Genomic DNA, 22,777 nt, shown 5'->3' with positions numbered 1-22,777 from the left:
CAACAAAGGTTGCTGGAACAAATAAGCAAAAAATGAATCTCAATAAAAGTCTCACACCTTACATAACATTTACTCAAAATGGACCACAGACTTAAATGTAAAACGTAAAACTATAAAAATTTTAAGGAAAAAAAGGCAAAATCTTCAGAATCAAGGGGCAGGCAGAGTTCTAAGAAATGACACCAGAAACATGTTCCACAAAAAGAAAAAATAGATCAACTGGATTTCATCAAAGTTCAAATCAAAACAAAAACAAACCGAAAGGTCTTAGGAATTAAAAAGCCTGATAAATAAAAAATTCAACAGGGTGTTTGGAATGTAAAGCTGAGGAAATCTGCCGGAAAGTAGAGAGGGGGTAAAAAAAGAAAGAAAAAGAAAAGGGAGAAAACACGAAATATTAGAAAATCAACTCAGGAGAACCAACATCCAAAATAACAGCAACTTCAGACAAAAGGAAGACAGAAAAGGAAATCACCAAATGAGACAGGCCAAAATTCCTCACAATGCAAGGATAGGAGTCTCTTGATTACATGGGGACACCATTTATTAATAAATAATAAATGTACACAGCAAGGTGTATCATCAAGGTATTTCAGTACACTGTAAACAAAGGGGAAACATAAATTTCTAGGGGGAAAAAAATGGGTCACAGAGAGCCGATATTAGAATGACTTCGAACTTCCTATGCACAATAGTGAAAGCTAAAATACATGGTACAGCCATGTTTTCAAATACCTGAATGAAATGATTTCTGAGCCAGAATTTTATACACAAGGTTTCATATGTGTGAGCATAAAATAAAGACACTTCCAGACTTTTAAGGTCTCAAGAATTTACCTACTATGAATAAGGAAGCTACCACAGGATAAGCTCCACCAAAATGAGGAAGTAAAGCAAAAAACCCAAGTCAGGAAATCTAACAAAAAAGTGAGGCAAAGGGAATGACTAAGAAATTCCAAGATAAGACTGTAAATTGGGCCTAGAGAGCAACCAAACCAGATTTCACTGAGTTAAGCGACTGAGATTTCTTCAAGATTAAATGGACAGAACACATAAATGCAATTAAAAGTATTCTTTTTTTTTAATGATTTCTAGAGCCTAGGGAGAGTTTGGGGTTAAACTGCTGAAAAGTACACAGGAAAGACAGACCAAAAAATTGAAAAAGATTATTAATTCCAGTGAAAACAGAGTTATACAGAAAAGGAATAGTAATCTAGTCACCAGAAGACTCTGCAAGATCAGTGTTTTCATACATGTAAAAACTAATACTACTGTGACTAACATATTGCCAAAACTTCTTGCAGCAGAATGGGAAGTGAGCATGATTGCAGGTATCTGGGGAGAAGGATGTGCAGGGAATGAAAGAGAGCTAAATTTTTGCTTTCCATACTATATATTGCCTAAAATGGAGAAAAAAAAATCAGGAACTAGCAATATCAGCATGTTATTTTGAAACACATCAAATGAATCAACCAAAAGTGGTTGTCTCTGGGATGTTACAGTGACAGAGGAGGGCCCCTCAGGGAAGTGCTTGAAGTTTTGGGGAAAAAGCTTAGTTTACCTATGTGATTTAAGTTGTGAAAAAATATAAACTCAAAACAGAACCAAATCTTCCCCAGCTAATACACAGCTGGACCAGAACTTGAATTCATGTAACCGAGTTCCCGATCGGGTGTGTTAATTTGTGACCTCGTAAGGGGCCTATGTCCTCCTAGTTCCACACCCGCCTGGCACAGAGCCAGCCCTCAAACATGTTTCTGAACGAGTGGGAGAAAGTTAAAGAATGGGATTACTTTCATAATGCCAGAGAATGAATGAGAAGGGCATTCCAGGCAGAGGAAACAGCAGAAGCAAATACAGGAAAGGGAGTGTGTGTGAGAGAGCTCAGCAAGGCAGGGACAAGGGGAGGAGGGGCAAAGAGAAGCAGCCAGAAAACCCAGTGGCTGCTGGCCGGAGATGCAGTGAGTCTGGTTGTCCTCTGTGGAGGGGCGTGGGGGCACACTGATGCTTTGAGGACGGATCTGGGGCCCCCATGTATTTGAGCCTTGGGGTTTTTTGTTATTGTTTTGCAATGATGATGACAACACTTATTTCTCTCAGCAAATGGTTTCTTAAATGGTTTCAGCTTTTTGGAATCTAAAGTAGTACGAGGCTCTCTAAAATCCCGAGGTCTTTTTCAGTTCACCCAACTGCCGTACAGCTGGTTACTCTAAGTAGCGCCCGAAGGGCCAACTCCACAGCGGAGAACAGGGAAGCAAAGTCTAGTGGAATCCCTACAATGCCACCTTCACTCATTTTTTTGGACCTCTTTTTGGACCTTTTGGGCATAAAGTAATCATCTCTAGGTGAATATTTGAATCAGATATTACCATTATTCATACATTCATTTCATCCAAAAAGTCTATTAAGTACAGATGACACCTGAACAACAGGAGTTTGAACAGCATGAATGTAGATGTGTATTATCACTTCACTTAAATATGGTACAGTTCAGTAAATGTTATTTTCCTTATGATTTTTTTTTCTTTTTTTTAAAGTAGGCTCCAAGTGGGGCTTGAACTCACAACACTGAGATTAAGACCTAAACTGAGATCGAGAGTCAGCCACTTAACCCACTGAGCCACCCAGGTGCCCCTCCTGATGATTTTCTTAATATTTTCTTTCCTTTAGCTTCCTTTATTTCAAGAACACCATGTATAATACATACAACATACGAAATGTGCGTTGACTGTTTATGTTACCGGTAAGACTCGCAGTCAACAGCGGGCTGCTTCTAGTTAAGTTTTGGGGGTGCTGAAAGTAATATGAGGATTTTCAATTCTTCAGAGGTCAACTCCCCAGCCCCTGTATTGTTCAAGGATCGACTGTATTTACTTTATGCCAAGCAGGCTGCTGAAATATAAAGGTCCTGATTTTTTATTTTACTTTTAATTTTTTTTTAAAGACGGACCTTCTTTATTTTTTTTAAAGATTTTATTTATTTATTTGATAGAGATCACAAGTGGGCAGAGAGGCAAGCAGATAGAGAAGGGGGAAGCAGGTTCCCCACTGAGCAAAGAGCCCGATGTGCGGCTTGATCCCAGGACCCTGAGATCATGACCTGAGCTGAAGGCAGAGGCTTAACCCACTGAGCCACCCAGGCGCCCCAGTCCTGATTTTTTAAAAAACTTACCTTCTGATGGCAGAATTACTTATAAGATAAAAAGATAAGCAATATAATTGGCATAAACAAAAGTATTGTGGAAACAGAAAGGAATAAAAGACTATCTAAGGGGGCCCCTGGGTGGCTCAGTCAGTTAAGCCTCTGACTCTTGATTTCAGCTCAGGTCATGATCTCAGGATCGTAAGACTGAGCCTGTGTCTGTGTCGGGTGTGGAGCCTGCTTAAGATTCTCTTTCTCCCTTTCTCACTGCCCCTTCCCCCCACACTTGATCTCTCTCTTAAAGAAAAAAAAAAAAAAAAGACTACTTAAGTTTTTTAATGTATAATATCAAATAGAAGTGAAAGTAAGAGACTATCAAACTCCCACATACCCACCGCTCTTCTTCGATTGTAACCCTCTGCCAACTTTCTCTTCTAAATCTACTCATTAACTTTAAGACATCATGTTATTTCATCCACAAATATTTCAGCATATATCTCTGACAGGGACTCTTTCTTTAAACACAGTATGAATCTGAATTGTGAAAACAAAGTTTTTAAGATGTGAGGTATAGGGGCGCCTGGGTGGCTCAGTGGGTTAAAGCCTCTGCCTTCTGCTCAGGTCATGGTCCCAGGGTCCTGGGATCGAGCCCCACATGGGGCTCTCTGCTCGGCGGGGAGCCTGCTTCCTCCTCTCTCTCTGCCTGCCTCTCTGCCTACTTGTGATCTCTATCTGTCAAATAAATAAATAAATAAAATCTTTTAAAAAAATAATAATAATAAATAAAAAATAAAAAAGATGTGAGGTATAATTTACATATAGTAATAAGGCACAGATCTTAAGGTATTCAGTTGAATTCTAACACTTGTATAGCCCTGTATAACCACTACCCAAAACAAGATATAGAATGTTTCTATGGCCCAGAAAGTTCCCACACACCTTCTTCTAGTCAATTTCCCACACTCAGATGACCACTTCCTGATTTCTGTTTCCACAGATCACTTTTGCTCGTTCTTGGACTTTTATAAAAGAAATCATAGGGTATGTATGAGTAAGAGGTTTCTAGTCCAAGAAAAGGAAAAACCATCTCTGGAGGACAGAACTACACGTATAAAACACAAAGGTATATTCACAGAATGCTGAGAAGCTCAAGAGGGATAAAAACCAGGATTGGGAGTAGACAAGTCTAGAAGAGGAGGCTCAATGGAGAGCTAGGGTTTCTGGATTAAATTCCATAGTTAGTTCTGGGAATGAAGTCATGAAATAAACTTATCCCGATGCACAAGCATTTCTCTGACCTTAAAAGTTGGTCAATTCTCTCAGCACCCTCCTTCCTCCTCAACCTCCAGCTAACGGTGACCAAACTGGCAGAAGCAAGCTCTACCGCCAAGCCTCTTCACTCGCATCTTGTGCTGAGGCTCCTCTGCCATCTCAGGGAAGGAACAAGCCTCCCCAAACCCCCCATCACCCTTCTTAGGAGAGGGCACATTTTCAACAAGCAATCCCAAGTCTCAGGGGCAGCCTTACCATTATCTGGATTTCTCTCTTGCACACCTGGAGATCATGCTCATTGTTGACAAACATGCGTTTCAAGGCACATTTCATTCCATTGCTTGTCCTCACCAGAAACACAATGGCAAATCCACCTGTGAGGGAAACACACATACAAGCTGAGTCATGTTCAAAAAGCCAGTCAGACAACCACAGTGGCTGCAGCTTTGTGCTGTCACTGTTAATGGTACCAATGCCATCATCAGCTGGGCCTAAGAGCTGGCCTGGCCTAGAAGGCACTCTTGGATTCAAGGGTCTCAGGGATATTACCATGAGATTGGATGGCAAGAGTCAGAAAAACTGCTGAACACCTATGTCAGGAAAAGAGAAGAATAGTAATTATCTTGCAAAAAACCTACCCATAAACAGATGAACAAACAGATGGAAGAAAAAAGAAATATATTCCAACCACTGTCCTAGGCACTTTGAGTTCTTATTGAATTCTTACTACAATCCTGTGAGGTTGGGTATTATTTTTCCCTTAAGGACAATGACTAGCTAGAGAAAACAGAGGCTCAAAGAGATTAGATTCAACCAAGAACTTAAAAAAAAAAAAAATTAACTCAGCACTTAACCAGAGAGGCTTGGAAATTATTTTAATAATTGTATAACAGTTGTAAAACTCAAGATGCTTTCTTTTCCTTCTCAACCCTCCTCACCCCTCCCCCAACTTCGATCGACAAGTGACCTTGAGGATTTCTCCTGTTTTTCCTGCCTTATGGGCTACTGAGAAGACACAAAATATAGGTATCAAAGTGTTCCTCAACACAGCAGACGCCAGGAAAGTATAACTCAATTAGTGGGCAGATGTTTTAACACCCACATCAAACCTTTCTCTTAAAGACCAAAATTCATTAAAATTTTTTTTTATATAACTCTAACAGAAATCCTCAAATGCTCTGGATTGGTTACACCTTAGCATTCCACAGATTCTTAGAACTCCCTCCTTCGATCTCATTCCCCAAACACTGCAGGAGGTGTTCAGTGCCATTGTTAATGGGGGTTATAGAGAGATACGGTGCTGCAAAGCTGTCAAAGCTGAAAGCTTTGGGATAAGCATTAGTAAGACTGGGCACTTAGTCCATCTGTCTGCTCATAGACCATCATAATTTAGCTTGAACCATCCCACGTATTGACCCTGGGTAGCAGCAGCAACAACAACAAAGTTTCGAGGCTATTCTTTGTACACAGGTGATCCTTGATTGGATGGAGAGGGACACAGAGGGAAGTCACCAGTGTGGGAAGTTGAGCGGAGGCTCGGGTGTAGTGCTGAGGCTAGCAGCCACATGCAAAACTGATAGAGAGCAAAAGCAGTGACTCTCTAGATCGTGAGGCAGAAGACTGGAGTCCTGTTGAATCTCCCCCTACCTCCTCTGAGGCCCAACGGCACCTGAGCACCTGTCTGTTGATGCCCGGGGCCATTTCCTGGTGTAGCCTCACAATGTGCATTCTTTTCCAAGTCTCCTTGTCTAGGTTTCTGCAACTTATAACCAAAGAGAGCTTTAATCGGAAAGCACTCTTGCGTATTTTCATCTGATACACACATTAATTCTGTGTTTACAAAAACGTTAGTGAACTCAAATGTTCCAAGTGTGCATGTTGACAATGTCTACCAAACGGCATGTTTGTACATTTCCTATCATAGCCTCCTTCTTCAGAGTCAGGTGAACATGGAGATTCGCCGTGACGTCTTTAATTTCCACAGTCATCTTGAATCTTTGTGTCTCAGTAACATTTCCCATTTTCTTGTAATACTTTACAGTCCATTCACACTGCTCAATTGTCAATTTTAATTCTAGAAATTCACTTTAAAAATTTGTTTACAACACTACCATGTACTGACAAGTAGGGGTGTTATGACATATAGACACAATCTCCATTTTAAGACGCATATTTTTTCACATTCGAATTTTTAGGATATTAGAATTTTTCTTGCGATAAATATGTACATTGAATGCAGTAGTTGATCTTCTTTTCCCCAAAAAGCTATTAAATTCATGATGTGTCTTATTTCCAATCAGAATCAGAAATGCTAATATAAATTATTAAATGTCTATATGTATTCAAAATTATTTTGTGAACAGCCCAAGTAGTCATTTTATAGATATTTCAATTTTTAGAGAGATATTTATTTATTTATTTATTTATTTGAGATAGAGTGAGAGAGAGCACAAGCAGGGCAGAGGGAAAGGGAGAAGTAGGCTCCCCCGCTAAGCGGGGGCCCTGATGCAGGGTTCACTCCCAGGACCCTGGGATCATGACCTGAGCTGAAAGTTGACGCCTAACCGACTCAGCCACCCAGGCACCCCAGGTATTTCAATTTTTTTTTTTTTAAATCACAGGTCTACAGACTTTGTATCAACAGTGCTCCTAGAGAGAATTAATCTTGGCATTTTGCTTTATGAAGAGACAAACTGAGTGAGGCTTAGGAGTCCCATGGCTAATTATGCAGAAGCTGTCATTCTGCTAACTGTCCAAACAACGCTCTTTCCACTTTATTCATCTCAGAGAAAGTCTGTGTAACAGCCCCTTTAGATACTAAGGAGACACCAAACAGTGCTGCAGAACCTGAGGTGGGAAGGGCCATTTCTCCAGTTCTGTGACGCACGGAACCACCGGAGGACAGGGCAGTCCTTTCGGAAGCAGGCTGATGACGCAGCAATCCGAGACAACTGCCACCAGATGGGAGCAGTGTGGTTTTCTTTGCCAGGCAGCAAGATGACCTTTCCAGCTGAAACTGAAGAAATGTGACAGATGTCTACGTCACGATCCAGGCAAGCACAAAGGGTTGAGATGAGCCAGCCAAGATTCCCCAAGCCTGTGACCATCACAGATCTGAAGGTAAAGCAATGAACCTGTGTGCCTAACACAGATGGAACCACATGATTTAGCTTCTATGCCCACAAAAGGGCTTATATGCAGGTGACAAGCATGTTAAGTCAGAGCTCCTTGATCAAATTCAAAGGCTGCTAGGATGTGTCAGTTTAAAGATGCTGGTTGCTAGCCCTGTGCAGTCGACCAACTAGAGATGTACATTACTTGGTTCAAAAGAACAGGGGACACAACACTGCTCGAGGTACTGCTCAAGCACAGGCCCGAGGCCCCAGTACAGATCAGGGGACGAAGATTCTTGGCCACGGCTAAACAGAGCCCAGACTGTTACACAAGAAGGCAACTATACGACTGTCAGCAGAGATGCATATTTCAGATTGAGCTGCATCACAAAACCTTGATGAAATGGAAAAACCTAAAGCTGAGCTGGGGACAGTTTGGACAGAGGTAAGAAAAGCTAACGTGCAAGACAGCCTGTGCCAATCTGCCCGCTGGAATCTGTGCCAGCCCCTCGGCCTACTTGCATTCTTTTCTGAAACGCTAAGATATTCCCTACGGTTGCATTGGGATCCACTTTGAGGGGAAATTCATGAATTTATGGAATCACAAAGGGACAAAGGATTCATTCCATGGTGTGAGGTAATCAACTGAAACAGCCATGACAAATGTTGACACAGACACACTTTAGCTCCTTAAATATGTTGGACCATTCTTTTATTCCCACAAAGAAACATGTGTTCTCCCACTTTCCCTAAAATATATAACACTCTTGGGCATATCTCCCCCTCATTCTTTTTTATTTTGGCTTAAAAAATTTTTTTTTAAAGATTTTTATTTATTTATTTGACAGACAGAGATCACAGGCAGAGAGGCAGGCAGAGAGAGAGAGGAAGGGAAGCAGGCTCCCTGCCAAGCAGAGAGCCTGATGTGGGGCTAGATCCCAGAACCCCAGGATCATGACCTGAGCCGAAGGCAGAGGCTTTAACCCACTGAGCCACCCAGGCTCCCCCACCCCCAATTTTTTTTATTAAAAAAGTATTATTAGTTTCAGGTAGAATTTAGTGGATTCATCACTTACATATGACACCCAGTGCTCATCCCAAGTGCCCTCCTTAATGCCCATCATCCAGCTACCCCATCCCCCACCCACTCCCCTCCAGCAACCCTCAGCTTATTCCCTATGGTTAAAGAGTTTCTTATGGTTTGCCTCCCTGTTTTCATCTTATTTTATTTTTCCTTCCCTTTCCCTATGTTCGTCTGTTTCTTAAATTTCACACATAAGTGAAATCATACGATAATTGTCTTTCTCTGACTTATTTTGCTTAGCATAATACCCTCTTATCCCACCCATGTCATTGCAAATGGTAAGATTTCATTCTTTTTGATGGCTGAGTATGTGTGTAAGTGTGTGTGTGTGTGTGTGTGTGTGTGTGTGTGTATCTCACCTCTTTTTTATCCATTCATCTGTTGATAGACATCTGGGCTCTTTCCATAGTTTGACTATTGTGGACATTGCTGCTATAAACATTGGGGTACGGGTGCCCCCTTTGAATCACTATGTTTGTATCCTTTGGATAAATACCTATTGATGCAACTGCTTGGTCACAGGGTAGCTCCTCCTAATTTTTAATGATGTGGATGGGTACTTATCACTCACTATGAGATTACAGATTTTTGTCTCCTCGTTTCCCCTCTGTATTATAGCGCCTAACATACATCAGGCGCTCAAAAATTAATTAACTTCCTTCTGATCATTACTACAGAGAACAGAAAAGTCTACAGAAGGTGGTGGGGGCAGGGGAAGACCACGGGAAACTAAAGCAATGGCTCACATATAGAACAGCCACTACATAACTACAGATAATCAGTGCCCTAAGAATATGGACCCAGGTCTGCTAGTTCCTAAAGATAACCTGGGAACTCAAAACTGTATGTGAAATATCCACATGTAAACACTGGTGACAATCACATTTTAAATTAACACTGGACAGGCTGACACTACAGAGCTAAAGGAAACACATCTGAAAGGCTAAGTCTCTGAGCATAGTTTCCTCTGTCTGATCTAGTCTAACCCCTCATCTTACTGATGGCCAGGGGAGAAAGTCCCACAGCCAGTGGTACACAAAGGAGGGGGGGAATGAATATATATATATATATATATATATATACACACACACACACACACACACACACACACACACACACACACACACACACTGGTTATCACAGTTCTTGCCTCTCTTCCCTAAAGAGGAATTTATGGAATTTGCCCCTACCCAGCATCTGTATTTGACTTTATACTTTTTCAAAAGCATTTCAATTTATATTTTCACCATAACTGAATGAGGCAGATGAATTACCCACAGTCCTCATTTTCCTGACAGGAAAGAAATATAGAGAGATTAAGCTCCTTTTACAAAAATACACAAAGCTGGTTAGTGGTAGAGCCCAAACTAGATCCCTCGTCTTTGTAAATGCTTTAAACCAACTTTACATACAATACAATGCACCCTTCGAAGTGCAGAGTTTGATGAATTTTCACACCTTTATACTCTCTTTCACCATGACCTCCATCAGTCCATCACTATGAACAGTTCCTTGTGCCTCTGCGTAGGCAACCACCCCCTGCCTACTATCTCATGTAACTTCTGATCTGCGATCAGTCCTGTAGATTAGTTTTGCTTGCTCCAGAATAAATGGAATCAAACAGTATGTACTATTCTGTCTGGCTTCTTCTGTATAATATTTCTGAGATTCACTCTGATTGTTATGTGTATCAGTAGTTTGGGATTTTTTAAATTGCAGACTAATATTGCATTATATAGACATTCTCCACAATAGTTTAACCATTCATCTGTTAAAGAATAGTTCCACTGTTTCTACTTCAGGCTGTTATAAATAAAATGTTCATACAGAAGTCCATTTTTTTTTTTTAAAGATTTTATTTATTTATTTGACAGACAGATCACAAGCAGGCAGAGAGGCAGACAGAGAGAGAGGAGGAAGCAGGCCCCCTGCTGAGCAAAGAGCCCGATGTGGGACTCGATCCCAGGACCCTGAGATCACGACCTGAGCCGAAGGCAGAGGCTTCAACCCACTGAGCCACCCAGGCGTCCCAGAAGTCCATTTTTTGTAGACATTAAGTATTTATTTCTCTTGGGCAAATAACTAGGAATGGAATTGCTGGGACATATGGTAAGTGTATATTCTAAATCCAGAATATCTTCTTGAAATCAAGGGCATAAGATCCAAAGGCCAATAGGGAGCAGACAGATCATGCAAAGGAGGGAAACAGTCCAGTTATCACAAAATGTCTAGACAGGGACCAGTGACACAGACTTGCTGTGTCTATGGGGTGGGGACCACATCAACCAGAAAGGGCATGCCCCATGCTTGTAGGCAGCCACTCCTCAAATCCAGCCCATCACTACCACGAAGGAATGTGAGCTGAGGGTTGCCAAGTTTTTTGACTTCCAAGAGAAGCTGGAGTTTTCTGTGAAATCTCCTGGTTTTTAGTTTTTATTTTTATTATTATTATTATTATTTTTTTTTTTTTAAGTAGGCTCCACACCCAGCATGGAGCCCAAGGCAGGGCTTGAACACACAACCCTGAGATCAAGATCTGGGCTGAGCTCGAGAGTCGTACACATAACCAACTAAGACACCCAGGTGCCCCCCAAATCTCCTGATTTTTAAATTCAGGCAACAAACTTAAAAAAAAAAAAAATCTCTTCAAACCTCTGCAGTTAAGGAAATCTATTTTCAGGTTGGGATTGAGCTAGAGAACACTGCTTTGATCTTTGAGAGCCTTGTGAAGTAAGCAGGGCATGTATTACAATCTCCATTTGGCCAGCTGGGAAACTGAGGCACTGAGAAGAGCTTAGGTGGCCTTAGTCCTGCCACTTAGCAGCAGGGCCAGGACTAGAATACAGGTGTGCCAGTTCCTGGCCCTCACCTTGGTCCACTCTTTTCCTGCCCCCATCCCCTCCCTTTAGCAGTAAACCATGCACAGCTCTGCTACCAGGGGAGGTAATAAAAGACACAGCGCCAGGCCAGGGGACCTCTCCAGCCCACCAGGTGGGAGCTTGGGTACACGGCCCGCAGTGTCTGCAAGCTCCCACAGACAGTGACAACCGAGAGGTCAACAAACACCCACTATATATTCACATCGAGGACGACTTCGCCAAAAGTTGCAGAAGGAACGAAAACTTTCAAAACTCCATCACAGATGGCAAGGAGCACAACAAAGATTTTATAGGAGAAAAGGTCAATCTGTATCATTTGTCAACACTGATTTCAGTGGGGACTTGGAGTTTGTTGTTTTCTTTTCTTTTTTTTAACCTCAATTTCTCCTTATTTGCCTCAAATTAAAAATCCACCATGTGCGAGCTCCTTCTGGGGAACATGTTTAAGCAGTCCCTTCATCGGGCAGAAAGAACACCCAGATGGGGGAAGACTAGAAATATTCAACTTTCTCCCCCCGCCTCCCCCCAAGAGGAACCGTGGGCACAAAGTCAGAGACTGGCAAACTCAGGCAGTGGTGCTGAAACACCAACCCAACCCAGTAAGTCCACAGCCCAGGCTGAATGTGGGGCAGATGGCAATGGGCTCTTCCTTTCCAGCACTGGGACAACTGGAGAGCAGCCCCAGCTCGGGAGCTTCTCTGAAGGGGTTTGGCAGAAGTCTCTTAAAAAAAAAGAGAGAGAGAGAGACATTTCCAGAAAGGCACCTGGCTGCTTGGGACAAAAGGTTAGAGTTTAAGAAATGGAGCTGGCTCACACACCCCAGAGGCGTGGGAAGAAGTCCTCGAACAGAACCAGAGCCAGGGCACCCAGGGCCGCGTCCGCCAGTAGCTTAGGCCAAGCACGAGAGGCTTCCCCGAGCTCCCCAACCCACCACTGCTGTCTCATTCCCATAGGCTTAGCAAAGGAGAAAGAAAGGGTAAGACACATCAGTAGGGCCATGTTCTTTGTTCACTTAAATCCACTGAGCAGCTTTCCTGGGTCACACAGAGCCATTTTCTATTCTCTCTACTACAGCCAGGGTGATGATCTTTTAAAAACGGAATGTGAGGATCATTCAGCTGCGTGGAGCCCCTCAGTGGCTTGCTGCCCCTCTGTGAATAAAGCTCCGAATGCTGGCGACGGCCTGCAAGGCCCTACATGATGGGACGCGCCCTCTCGGCAGTCTCACTCCTACACCCCAGCTGCGTTCTTTCTTCCTCAATGTTGCTTATACTCCACCCTCCCTAAGGATTTCTGTGCATGCTACTCCTTTTGCCCTATGCACCCTTGGTCTGACCAGCTCCTACAAGGCATCCTTTGGGTTTCAAGCTATTCCTTGGATGAGGCTTCCTTGATTGCCCCTGGCCCTACTCCCTTCTTCTGATTTAAGTTAAATCCCTTGTTATACACAGGACCCTCTACTTTTCCTTTGGGACACAGCAGGAGTGTAATTAAATACTTAGGTAGGTAATTCCTGGTTTGATGCCTTCTTCCCCTGAACCCTGTAAAGTGCACAAGATCAGGGACAATGACTGACTCTGCCACCCAGCACCATGCCTACTGCATAAAAGGTACTCAGTGTTTGTGACACGATGTGTCTGCCCAACACCAAAATGGATACCCACCCCCACACCAGAAAAAAACCCCAAACAACAGAAAACACGACACAGTCCCAGGCTTTCAGAAGATTAAACTCTAGTTTGGGATACAAGGGACACATTTTGAGAAAAGGGCCCCGGGGATAAGGGGGTCTACCCTACAGAGAAAAAAGCCCTGAGCACTCAGCCTCGCTCTACAGAGGGCTGCAGGAGACGAGAGCCAACTGGACAGTCACGTGGGCAGCGTGCTCACAGGGCAGCATCATGGAGAGCTGCAGAGAAATCTCTGTGCTGTCACACAGGGACACTTTCTCTCTGCACCACTCCTTCTTTTAAAAATAACACTTGAGCTGGAAATGAAAACCCTCTTCGGTGGAGAAGGAAAAGAAATCAAACAACCCCATGCTCCATCCTGCAGCATCCCTCCCCTGAAGAAGTGGAGAGCCTCTTGGGCCTGAACTGTCTCAGTCTCTGGTGCCAGCAATCTTCTGATAAGTGGTGTGCAAACAGACAGAGCGGCTGAGGTCAGCTCTGTCAGCCCCCGACTGCAGACATCCAAGCTCTGGTGTGTGTCTCCACCACGCCTAGATGTGTGTTACCGGTCCACACTCTCCAAAGGAGAACGGGGGTTTTGGCAAAGGCAAAGGATGGCTGGTATTCTCTCAGCTCCCAACTGTTAATTCTAGAGCATTCCACCTTCACTTTACGCTAAGGCCTTTTGTCTGAGGTTCAGGATTTCTGGATGTACGACCCATCACTGCCATACGCCATCCCCGAGGTATGGTCCCTCCCCCTTGGACTTGCGCACCAGTTCACAGTTTTCTTCCCCTCCCAAGTCCTGCCATCACCAAGCTGATTTCACTGAGTCTTAACAATTCTATCCCTTAAACTTCTCCAGGATCCATTCTCTCTACCCCATCCCTGGTGCTCCTTCGCACTCTCCTCTTTTCTTACCAGGAGAACTAAAATACAGTCCTCCGTTTCTGTGCCCTGAATCTCTTTCTCTTCTAGAATTTCTATCTAATAATTCCTCTATTAGATCCCCAACTCATACCCAATAAGTCCTCTTCCCTGATTCATATCTAATAACTCCTTTTTTTTTTTAAGATTTTATTCATTTATTTGACAGAGAGAGAGAGAGATCACAAGTAGGCAGAGAGGCAGGCAGAGAGAAAGGGGGACGCTGAGCAGAGAGCCCGATGTGTCTCAATCCCAGGACCCTGAGATCATGACCTGAGCCGAAGGCAGAGGCTTAACCTGCTCAGCCACCCAGGTGCCCCTCTAGTAACTCCTCTAGAAAGCATTCATTGGTTCCCCAAATTCCTTACACAGCAGTATGTAGGAACCTTTATATCTTCCATTTTATTATGAAAAATTTCAAACACACAGTAAAGTTGAGATGATCATACTTCAAATAGCCACACACCCACCACCTAGAGTCTGCAATGTTAACATTCTGGTACATTGTTTTAATCACATTTACATCATCATCTATGCAAATATAAACTCATCTTATTTTTGACCCATTTCCAAGTAAGGTACAGACCTCAGTGTACTTCATCCTAGAGGCTTTAGCATGCATTTCTTTAACTTGTGTCCAGAGTTCATGGTTCTTTTGGGGAGCAGGGAAGGAGGGCAGAAATAAAATCTCTTTACAGTGAAATGTACAAATCTTAAGTTTATTATTGGATGAGTTTTGATAAATACATACTCTCAATGCAACCCAGACCCCTACCAAAATTATCAGACCATTCCATCATTCAGAAAATTCCCTCCTACCCCTTTCCAGACAATCCCACCCTTGTATCCCCCCCTTGAGACAACCACTGTTCTGACTTTTTCATCTATTGCTGGGTTTGCGGGCTTTAGAACTTCATATAAATGGAATCAAACACTATAGGCTTTTTTGTATGTAAGGATCTTTCACTCACCATAATAGCTATATTGTTGAGTGTATTAGTATATCACTCTTATTGCTAACCAGTTTATCCTTTCTTTTACAGAGAGACATTGAGTTAATTCCAGTTTAGAGCTATTATAAAGGAAGCTCTATATGCATTCTTGTACAAGTCTTTTGTATCATAAAATAAATATTTTTTTTGGGTCAACAACTAATACCCAAGAGTGTAAGTGCTGAGCCATCAAGCAGGTATATATTTAATTTTATAAGAAACTGCCAGACCTTTTCCCAAAGGGCTTATACCATTTTATACCCCCACCAACAACATATGACATATAATTAAAAGACAGCCCTGCCTCCTCCAGCTCTAGCTCCCAATGATCCCTCCTCCTCCCCCACCAAGCTTTCAGAACTTGAACTTTTCTGCGGCTTTATCCCTGTGACGAAGGTTCACCTGTGCTATTCCCTCCGCCTGGAATATCCTGTCCCAATATTCTGCTCGACAGAAGTTCACCCCTTCTGTGAAGTCCTCCCTTTTCCTAACCATCACCACCATGCTTTCATTATTACCACACATTTGGCCATTACTTGCACTGTCACACTTCCCACAATGTGTTGTGATTATGTGCGATATGTTGATCTCTTCACTAGGCAGGCTGAGGTGAAGAGGGAGTGCTTTTCTGCCTTGGTAGCAAGAATGCTTGTTATGTTTTCATATTTTATGACATACTATGGGATACTTTACAAAGTGTTTTTTTTTACATAAAGCGTACTATTTATACTTTATGATACTTGAATGTCCTCACTGAACACTAGTTTAAGGACTCTGAATACTGAAATCACAGAGATTCAGTGTGGCTAGGAGATGGGGGGCACTTGAGAAATGGGTCACCAAAGAAGATTAAAATGTCAGGAACTTCTTATTCCTCTTGGAATCCTCAGGGCTAGCACAGTGCTTGGTACAAGACAGATGATGAACAGAGGTCTCCTAAATAGCAAATCCAATAATGTTGTTTCTGTGCTTATAATTCTCTGCTAGCTCTCAACCAGCTGTAAGATCAAAATCCCGTCTTACAATTATCATATGATCTCTCTGATATGAGGAATTTGAGAGGCAGGGCGGGGGGTTGTGGGGGGCAGGGAAGGAGAAAATGAAACAAGATGGGATCAGGAGGTAGACAAACCATAAGAGACTCTTAGTCTCACAAAACAAACTGAGGGTTGCTGGGGGGTTGGGGTTAGGGAGAGGGTGGTTTGCGTTACGGACACTGGGGAGGGTATGTGCTATGGTGAGTGCTGTGAAGCGTGTAAGCCTGACGATTCACAGACCTGTACCCCTGGGGCTAATAATACATTATATATTAATAAAAAATATATATTTTTTTAAATCCCCATCTTAATGTGGTCTACAAGGCCCATCATAATCAGCAGCCCACACTGAACCGAGCTGTCTGGACAGTATCCTCTGTTGCCTCCACTCTCTTTCCTTATATTCTCTATCTGGAATACCTCTCTTCTGTTTCATTAGTAAGCTGTGGCTCTAAATACAAGTGTACTCAAACCAGAACTCCTTTGTGAACTTTCACCTCACAGAATGCCCATCCCCACGTTCTTTTCTTACCCTAATTATATCCCACCTGCATGCAAACCATTTTGTCTCACTAGGGCTATACTCTTTCAGAAAACAAAGACTTGACTTAATGATTATACACTGCAAACACCACAGTGGTCTAGCTTACCAAACTTTTCACCTCATGCTGAAATAATGATCACATATGTTGTTATCAAGTGACCCCCATCTCTTAGCCACACTGAACTGGACCAGGAGTGGGCAGCTGGTGCACATTCTCCCTTGAGAGCCTGAGCAAGAAAATGGCTTCCAGTCAAGGAATGAAGACGTTGTGGGAATAAAAGATACAATACAGGGAATATAGTTAATGATGCTATAGGGTGACAGATGTTAGCTACACGTGTGGTCAGCCTAGCATAATACACAGACTTGCTGAATCACTATGTTATATACATCTGAAACTAATGTAACATTGTGCATCAGCTCTTCTTCAATTAAAAAAGAAAAAGAAGCAGGAAAATGAGCCGGCACTTGGAAGAAGCTGCAGTACAAGACTATGTGGCTCCAAGGGGAGAGGTACAGACAAAAGAGCCATCTGAAAATTTTCCAATAGTCACAAAATCCAGCTTTGCTTCCTACTGCTGGGTTCTGGAAGGTTCTACCACATTTATCCAATAAATTCCTTTTTACTTAATCTAATTTGATTTAAAGTTCTGTTCCTTGACCCTGATGACCCTAAGAAACCTTGTACCAATATGATTATAGAATACATGAGCTCTGGGACGCCTGTGGCTCAGTTGGTTAAGCTGCTGCCTTCAGCTTGGGTCATGATCCCGGGGTCCTGGGATCAAGTCCCACATCGGGCTCCTTGCTCAGCAGCAAGCCTACTTCTCTCTCCGCCTCTGCCTGCTTGTGCTCTCTCTCTCTCTGACAAATAAATAAATAAATAAATAAAATCTTAAAAAAAAAAAAAAAAGACTACATGAGCTCTGATACAATCTAGGCTTCAATAATTTTTTTAAAGATTCTATTCATTTATTTGACAGAGATCACAAGTAGGCAGAGAGGCAGGCAGAGAGAGAGGGGTGGAAGCAGGCTCCCTGATGAGCAGAGACCTTGAAGCAGGCCTCGATCCCAGGACCCTGAGATCACAACCTGAGCCGAAGGCAGAGGCTTTATCCCACTGAGCCACCCAGGCACCCTAGGCTTCAATAATTTTAACCAGTAGAGGTTCCTTTAACAAAAAGTGTCCAGAACAGAATGTTAAAACCGAGTATTAAAAATTGCACTTGAAGAGTGAGAATTTTTCAGTTAAAAACTAGCTTTACATTAAAATAGAATCTGCAATCATACGCAAAGATCTATGGCAGAAAATGGTCAAAATCTATTTGGGAAAGGACAGTCATAGGAATCTGAACAGGGGAACATGGTCTGCATCATAACCTTTGCTGGGCTCACAGATCAGAGTCAGTGAGTGGGGGAATCCTCAGCACCAGAACACTCATTATCTGGTAAAGCCTGGAAGATGGTTTTTACCCAGGATTATCAGAAAGCAATCATAAAGAGGAGGACTTAGCTCCCCAGTGAGAGGAAGCAGACAGGGTGGATGGAATCTTTCGTACCAAGTGAAAAAAGAGCTCAGGCATGGGCAAACCTAAAGAGGCTGTTAAGTCTCCAAAAGGATCAGGCATACACCTGCACTGACAGGGAAAACTTCCTCTGGTTTGCTGTACAACCAGGGTCGGGACTAGGAAGAGCAGAGCGAGGCACTTGCCACGGGCACAAAAAGACAAAGTCAGTATTACTGATGTTTTCCTTTTGACTCAGGCTGCAGTATGGCTGGGCACAGCAATGTTAAACTGATCCTGTTTCATTCTGTTTTGTTTTGAAGTTTTTTAGAGACCACAAGTGGGAGGCAGGGGTGGGGGGCAGGAAGAGAGAGAGGGAGAAAGAATTTTAAGCAGGCTTCAGGCCCAGCACAGAACCTGATATGGGGCTCCCTCTCATGACCCTGAGATCAGGACCTGAGCTGAAATCAAGAGTTGAGGCTCCCCAAACTGATTCTGTATTTTAAGCTCTGATATTTTGTTCATTGTGGCTTTTGTATTCATTTTTATTTTTTAAATATTGCATAAAAACATTATTAAGGTTGATTACTGAATTTTAGGGTGCCCCTTAAATTCTGCACTTGAGGTAAATCCCCCACTCTAGTCTCGGCTCTACGTGAAACTGCTGTCCACACTGGAGAGAAACCTGCCCAGGCACTGGTGTCCATACTACCCTTGCACTCTACTCCCGGGCAGACCTGAGAGGTCAAGACACATGTGAGGGCGGGTAGGACGGCACAGAAACTCAGTGAGTAACTCTAAAGGAAGTGGAGGTTGGGCAACAGGAAGAGACACAGAACTGTGGAGTCCGTTTCTGGCTTTCTGTGGCAACTACAGCGACGCAGTAAAGCTCCAGGAATGGCCCACTCCCAAGTCTTCCTGGACACAGCAGAGATCAGACTTGACTCAAGCACCAAACAGACATAAAGAAACCAAATTACACTGAAGCTGGGATCAAGTATTAACAACCCAGATACCAGGGAGACCTCAGGTGGCTCAGCTGGTTAAGCATCTGCCTTTGGCTCAGGTCATGATCTCAGAGTCCTGGAAGGGAGTGCCACATCAGGCTCCCTGCTCTGAGGGGAGCCTGCTTCTCCCTCTGCCTGCCCCTCCCCCTGCTTTGTTCTCTCTCTCTCTCTCTCTCTGACAAATACATAAAATCTTTAAAAAAACGAAAACAAAAAACCAGCCCAGATACCAAATGAGTATAAGTTCAATGACTAGATTGATAATAAATGAGTACCAACCCCAACAGAACAAAGAAATGTAAGTTAGGAAGAAAGGTGGGTTTTCCAATAATAAGAAGCTTCTAGTGCTCAAAATAGGGTTGAAGAAAGAAGCTATAGGGTCAGTGCAGAACCTATGGAAAAAATAACTGAAGCTTGTTGAGAAAACTGCTCATTCTCAAGAGCCTAGACAAGGCAATGGGAAATACCAAGATGTCAGAGGGTTCTAAGAGGTTTATGCCAAACAAGGAAGGGAAGTAGATCTGAAGAACAGAGGATTCCACCCAATCTGGAAGGAGAAGAGGACAATTGGAACCAAGTATCCAGTACTATGGTTAAGGCTATAAATAAAGTTGAGGAGACGGATGTATAGCTGTTAAAATATTTAACATTTTTTAAAATACTAAAATGTGCACAATATAGCAAATTTAAAAAAAAAAACAAGATACAAAGCTCTAACCTTGTTAGGAGCACAATTATGTGAAAAAGCACATGTGTAGTGAAAAGACTAGAAGAAAATACAACAAAATGCTATGACTAAAACGTGCAAAAACTTTCAAAGACTAAATTGCCTATGCATGATGGGATTATAGATGACTGCTTTTTCCTTATCCTTTTCTGTATTTTCCAAGTTTTTTTTAAAGATTTATTTATTCAGGGACATCATGGTGGCTCAATCAGTTAAGCGTCTGCCTTTGGCTCAGGTGGTGATTCCAGTGTCCTGGGTTTGAGCCCTGCATCTGGCTCCTTGCACAGCAGGGAGCCTGCTTTTCCCTCTGCCTGTCGCTACCCCTGCTTGTTTAAAAATCTTTTTTAAAAAATTATGTATTCATTTTTTGAGAGGGATGAAGAAGGAGAGGGACAGAGAAAATCCTTAAGCAAACTCCCTGTTGAATGCGCCGCCCAAGGCAGGGCTCCATCCTAGAATCATGACCTAGGCCGAAAATAAGAGTCACACACTTAACCAACTGAGCCACCCAGGGACCCCTCCAAATTTTTTATAATGACCATATATTATCTTTCTTAAGTTATAATTAAAAAAAAAAAAACTCTTTTAGTTGTTTTTAAAAAACATTTATTTTTCTTTAAAGAAAAACCCACCCTCCAAACCTGGGGGGCTGTGCTAAGAAGATAAGTCTTCAAAAAGGACCAGGAACACACCAGCACCAACCAAGGTACTAAGTAACATGTGGAGAAAATTTCCTCTGCTTTTGATGTAAAACAAGGACTGGGAAGAGGGTGTGGGAATGAGGTATCTGGACACAAAATTTAAGGGAGTGCCAAAAACTCAGTCATCAAAGTAAATAAAATATTAACATATTTTGTAAATGAGCATCAATGCAAAAATTTCATGAATATATTTTAATTTTTTTTCATATTTCAATTTTTCAACTAAGACAGGATCTGTATTTATTTTCCTTTAGCCTCAGGCTCCAACATGGCTGGGCACAACACTCTTACTGATCCTGTCTTTATTTAAAAGTCTGATATCTCGTTTGCCATAGATACTTTGCATTAATTTGTTTTTATACTTGGGGAGACTGGGTGGCTTGTTTAGTTGAGCATTCAACTCTTCATTTAGACTCAGGTCATGATCTCAGGGTCATGAGTTCAAGCTCCCCGCTCAGTAAGGAGTCTGCTTGAGAGTCCCTCTCCCTCGCACTGTGCCCTTCCCCCAACTCAAATAAATAAAACCTTTTTTTTAAGATTTTTTTTTTTTTAATTTGTCAGAGAGAGACACAGTGAGAGAGAGAACACAAGCAGGGGGAGTGGGAGTGGGAGAAGAAGGCTCCCCATGGAGCAGGGAGCCCAATGCAGGGCTCGATTCCAGGACCCTGGGATCATAACCTGAGCCGAAGGCAGAGGCTTAACAACTGAGTCACCCAGGGGCCCCAAATAAAACCTTTCAAAAAAAGTTGGTAATGCTTATGCTTAACATAATCCTGACTGGCTAATTTCCTGGAAAATGTCTGAGCCCCTCCACGGTGGTCAGGGCAGTGAGGTTGACCAGTGCTTGCCTGGTCTGATGGCAGTACTAAGCACGAATGAAAGAGCGGAGACGGCCTTGAGAGAGCCCCATGCACTCTCCCAGGCTCCGCTAACCCAGCTCTAAGCCCAGACTTTCTCTCCAGCGATTTTCTGGGATCAAAACAGAAAACTCCTTTCTATTCAGAAAATACACAATACACTATGACTGACACCCTGGTCAACCATAAAAGAAGCATCAGTCCTTAATAGAATCCCACTTTAAAAATGTGCATGTTAACAACTACGCTTGAGTTTAATGGCAGCATGGACACATGATACACACGTAAACATCCAGGAAGCAAGGGAGTGACAGCTCAATTAACCATGCTTATGAGAAGTTTATAAAGGTCTGGGTCCTCATGGTGACAAGAAGAGGCACATATATCTAGATAAAAATGGCCTCTCTAGAGCTCAAGAGATCAAGTCAATGATCACAGAAGCACCATCAATCAGGACTGCAGTCTGAATCATTCCTCTAGTAAGAACACGAATACAATGTGAATATAAGGGAAAGAAAGAGACACACAATGTAATGCCACGGGGCCTATTCTCCATCAAACTTTCACATCTTCCAGCCACTTGATAGCACATCTGTTTCGGACACATCCAAAAATAGCACTACTGAGATTCAGCTCTGTGCCAAGCACTTGCACATGCAACATCCAATTGCATCCTCATGACAGTCCTGCGAGGCAAGTATTATTATACCCATTTAGCCAATGGAGAGCCACAGATTCACTCTGCAAGCAGCAGATCTCCCAATAATCCAGGCACATGCCCAATGCCCTGAACCTGTGCCTCGCACACTCATTTCCTAAAGTCCACCTACCAGGCTTCCAAAGGCTCCCCCAGCTTATTCTACTGTGATTTTCTCATTGTCCATTCAGAAACTCAAGTCTCATTTCACCGATAAAGAAAAGCAGGACACAGCAAAGCATTCACTAAACTTTCCATTATCAGACCTCTGGTACTATATACTTAAGAGTGGGCCACTGTGGGACGCCTGGGTGGCTCAGTCATTGGGAGTCTGCCTTTGGCTCAGGTCATGATCCCAGGGTCCTGGGATGGAGCCCTGCGTCATGCTCCCTGTTCATCAGGGAGTCCGCTTCTCCCTCTCCTACTCCTCCTGCTTATGTTCCCTCTCTCGCTATCTCTGTCAAATAAATAAAAAATCTTAAAGAAAAAAAAGGGGGAGGCGCCTGGGTGGCTCAGTTGGTTAGGCATCTGCCTTTGGCTCGGGCCGTGATCCCAGGGTCCTGGGATCAAGCCCTGCATTGGGCTCCCTGCTCAGCTGAAAGCCTGCTTCTCCCTCTCCCTCT

General features: G+C 42.9%; 1 protein-coding gene and 1 long non-coding RNA gene across 14 annotated transcripts in view; one reads left to right on the top strand and one right to left on the bottom strand.

The window, feature by feature from the left end:
* The window catches only part of AAK1 (AP2 associated kinase 1), a 166,550-nt gene that overhangs the window by 83,994 nt on the left and 59,779 nt on the right, over window positions 1-22,777 (bottom strand). For all 13 annotated transcript variants that reach the window (XM_032873728.1, XM_032873727.1, XM_032873732.1 and 10 more), the window contains exon 3: window positions 4,670-4,788. In XM_032873728.1, coding sequence (XP_032729619.1) covers window positions 4,670-4,788 — 119 coding nt within the window. The remainder of the gene's footprint in view (window positions 1-4,669; window positions 4,789-22,777) is intronic.
* LOC116877178 lies at window positions 6,533-22,677 on the top strand. The gene is made up of 3 exons (XR_004384569.1): window positions 6,533-6,697; window positions 17,679-17,682; window positions 22,654-22,677. It is a non-coding gene; the product is annotated as an uncharacterized LOC116877178 (long non-coding RNA).

This window comes from Lontra canadensis, unplaced genomic scaffold (genome assembly GCF_010015895.1).
Source record: "Lontra canadensis isolate GAN:19392208 unplaced genomic scaffold, GSC_riverotter_1.0 scaffold50, whole genome shotgun sequence".
Lineage (NCBI taxonomy): Eukaryota > Metazoa > Chordata > Mammalia > Carnivora > Mustelidae > Lontra > Lontra canadensis.
This window is presented reverse-complemented; position numbering and strand designations above follow the sequence as displayed.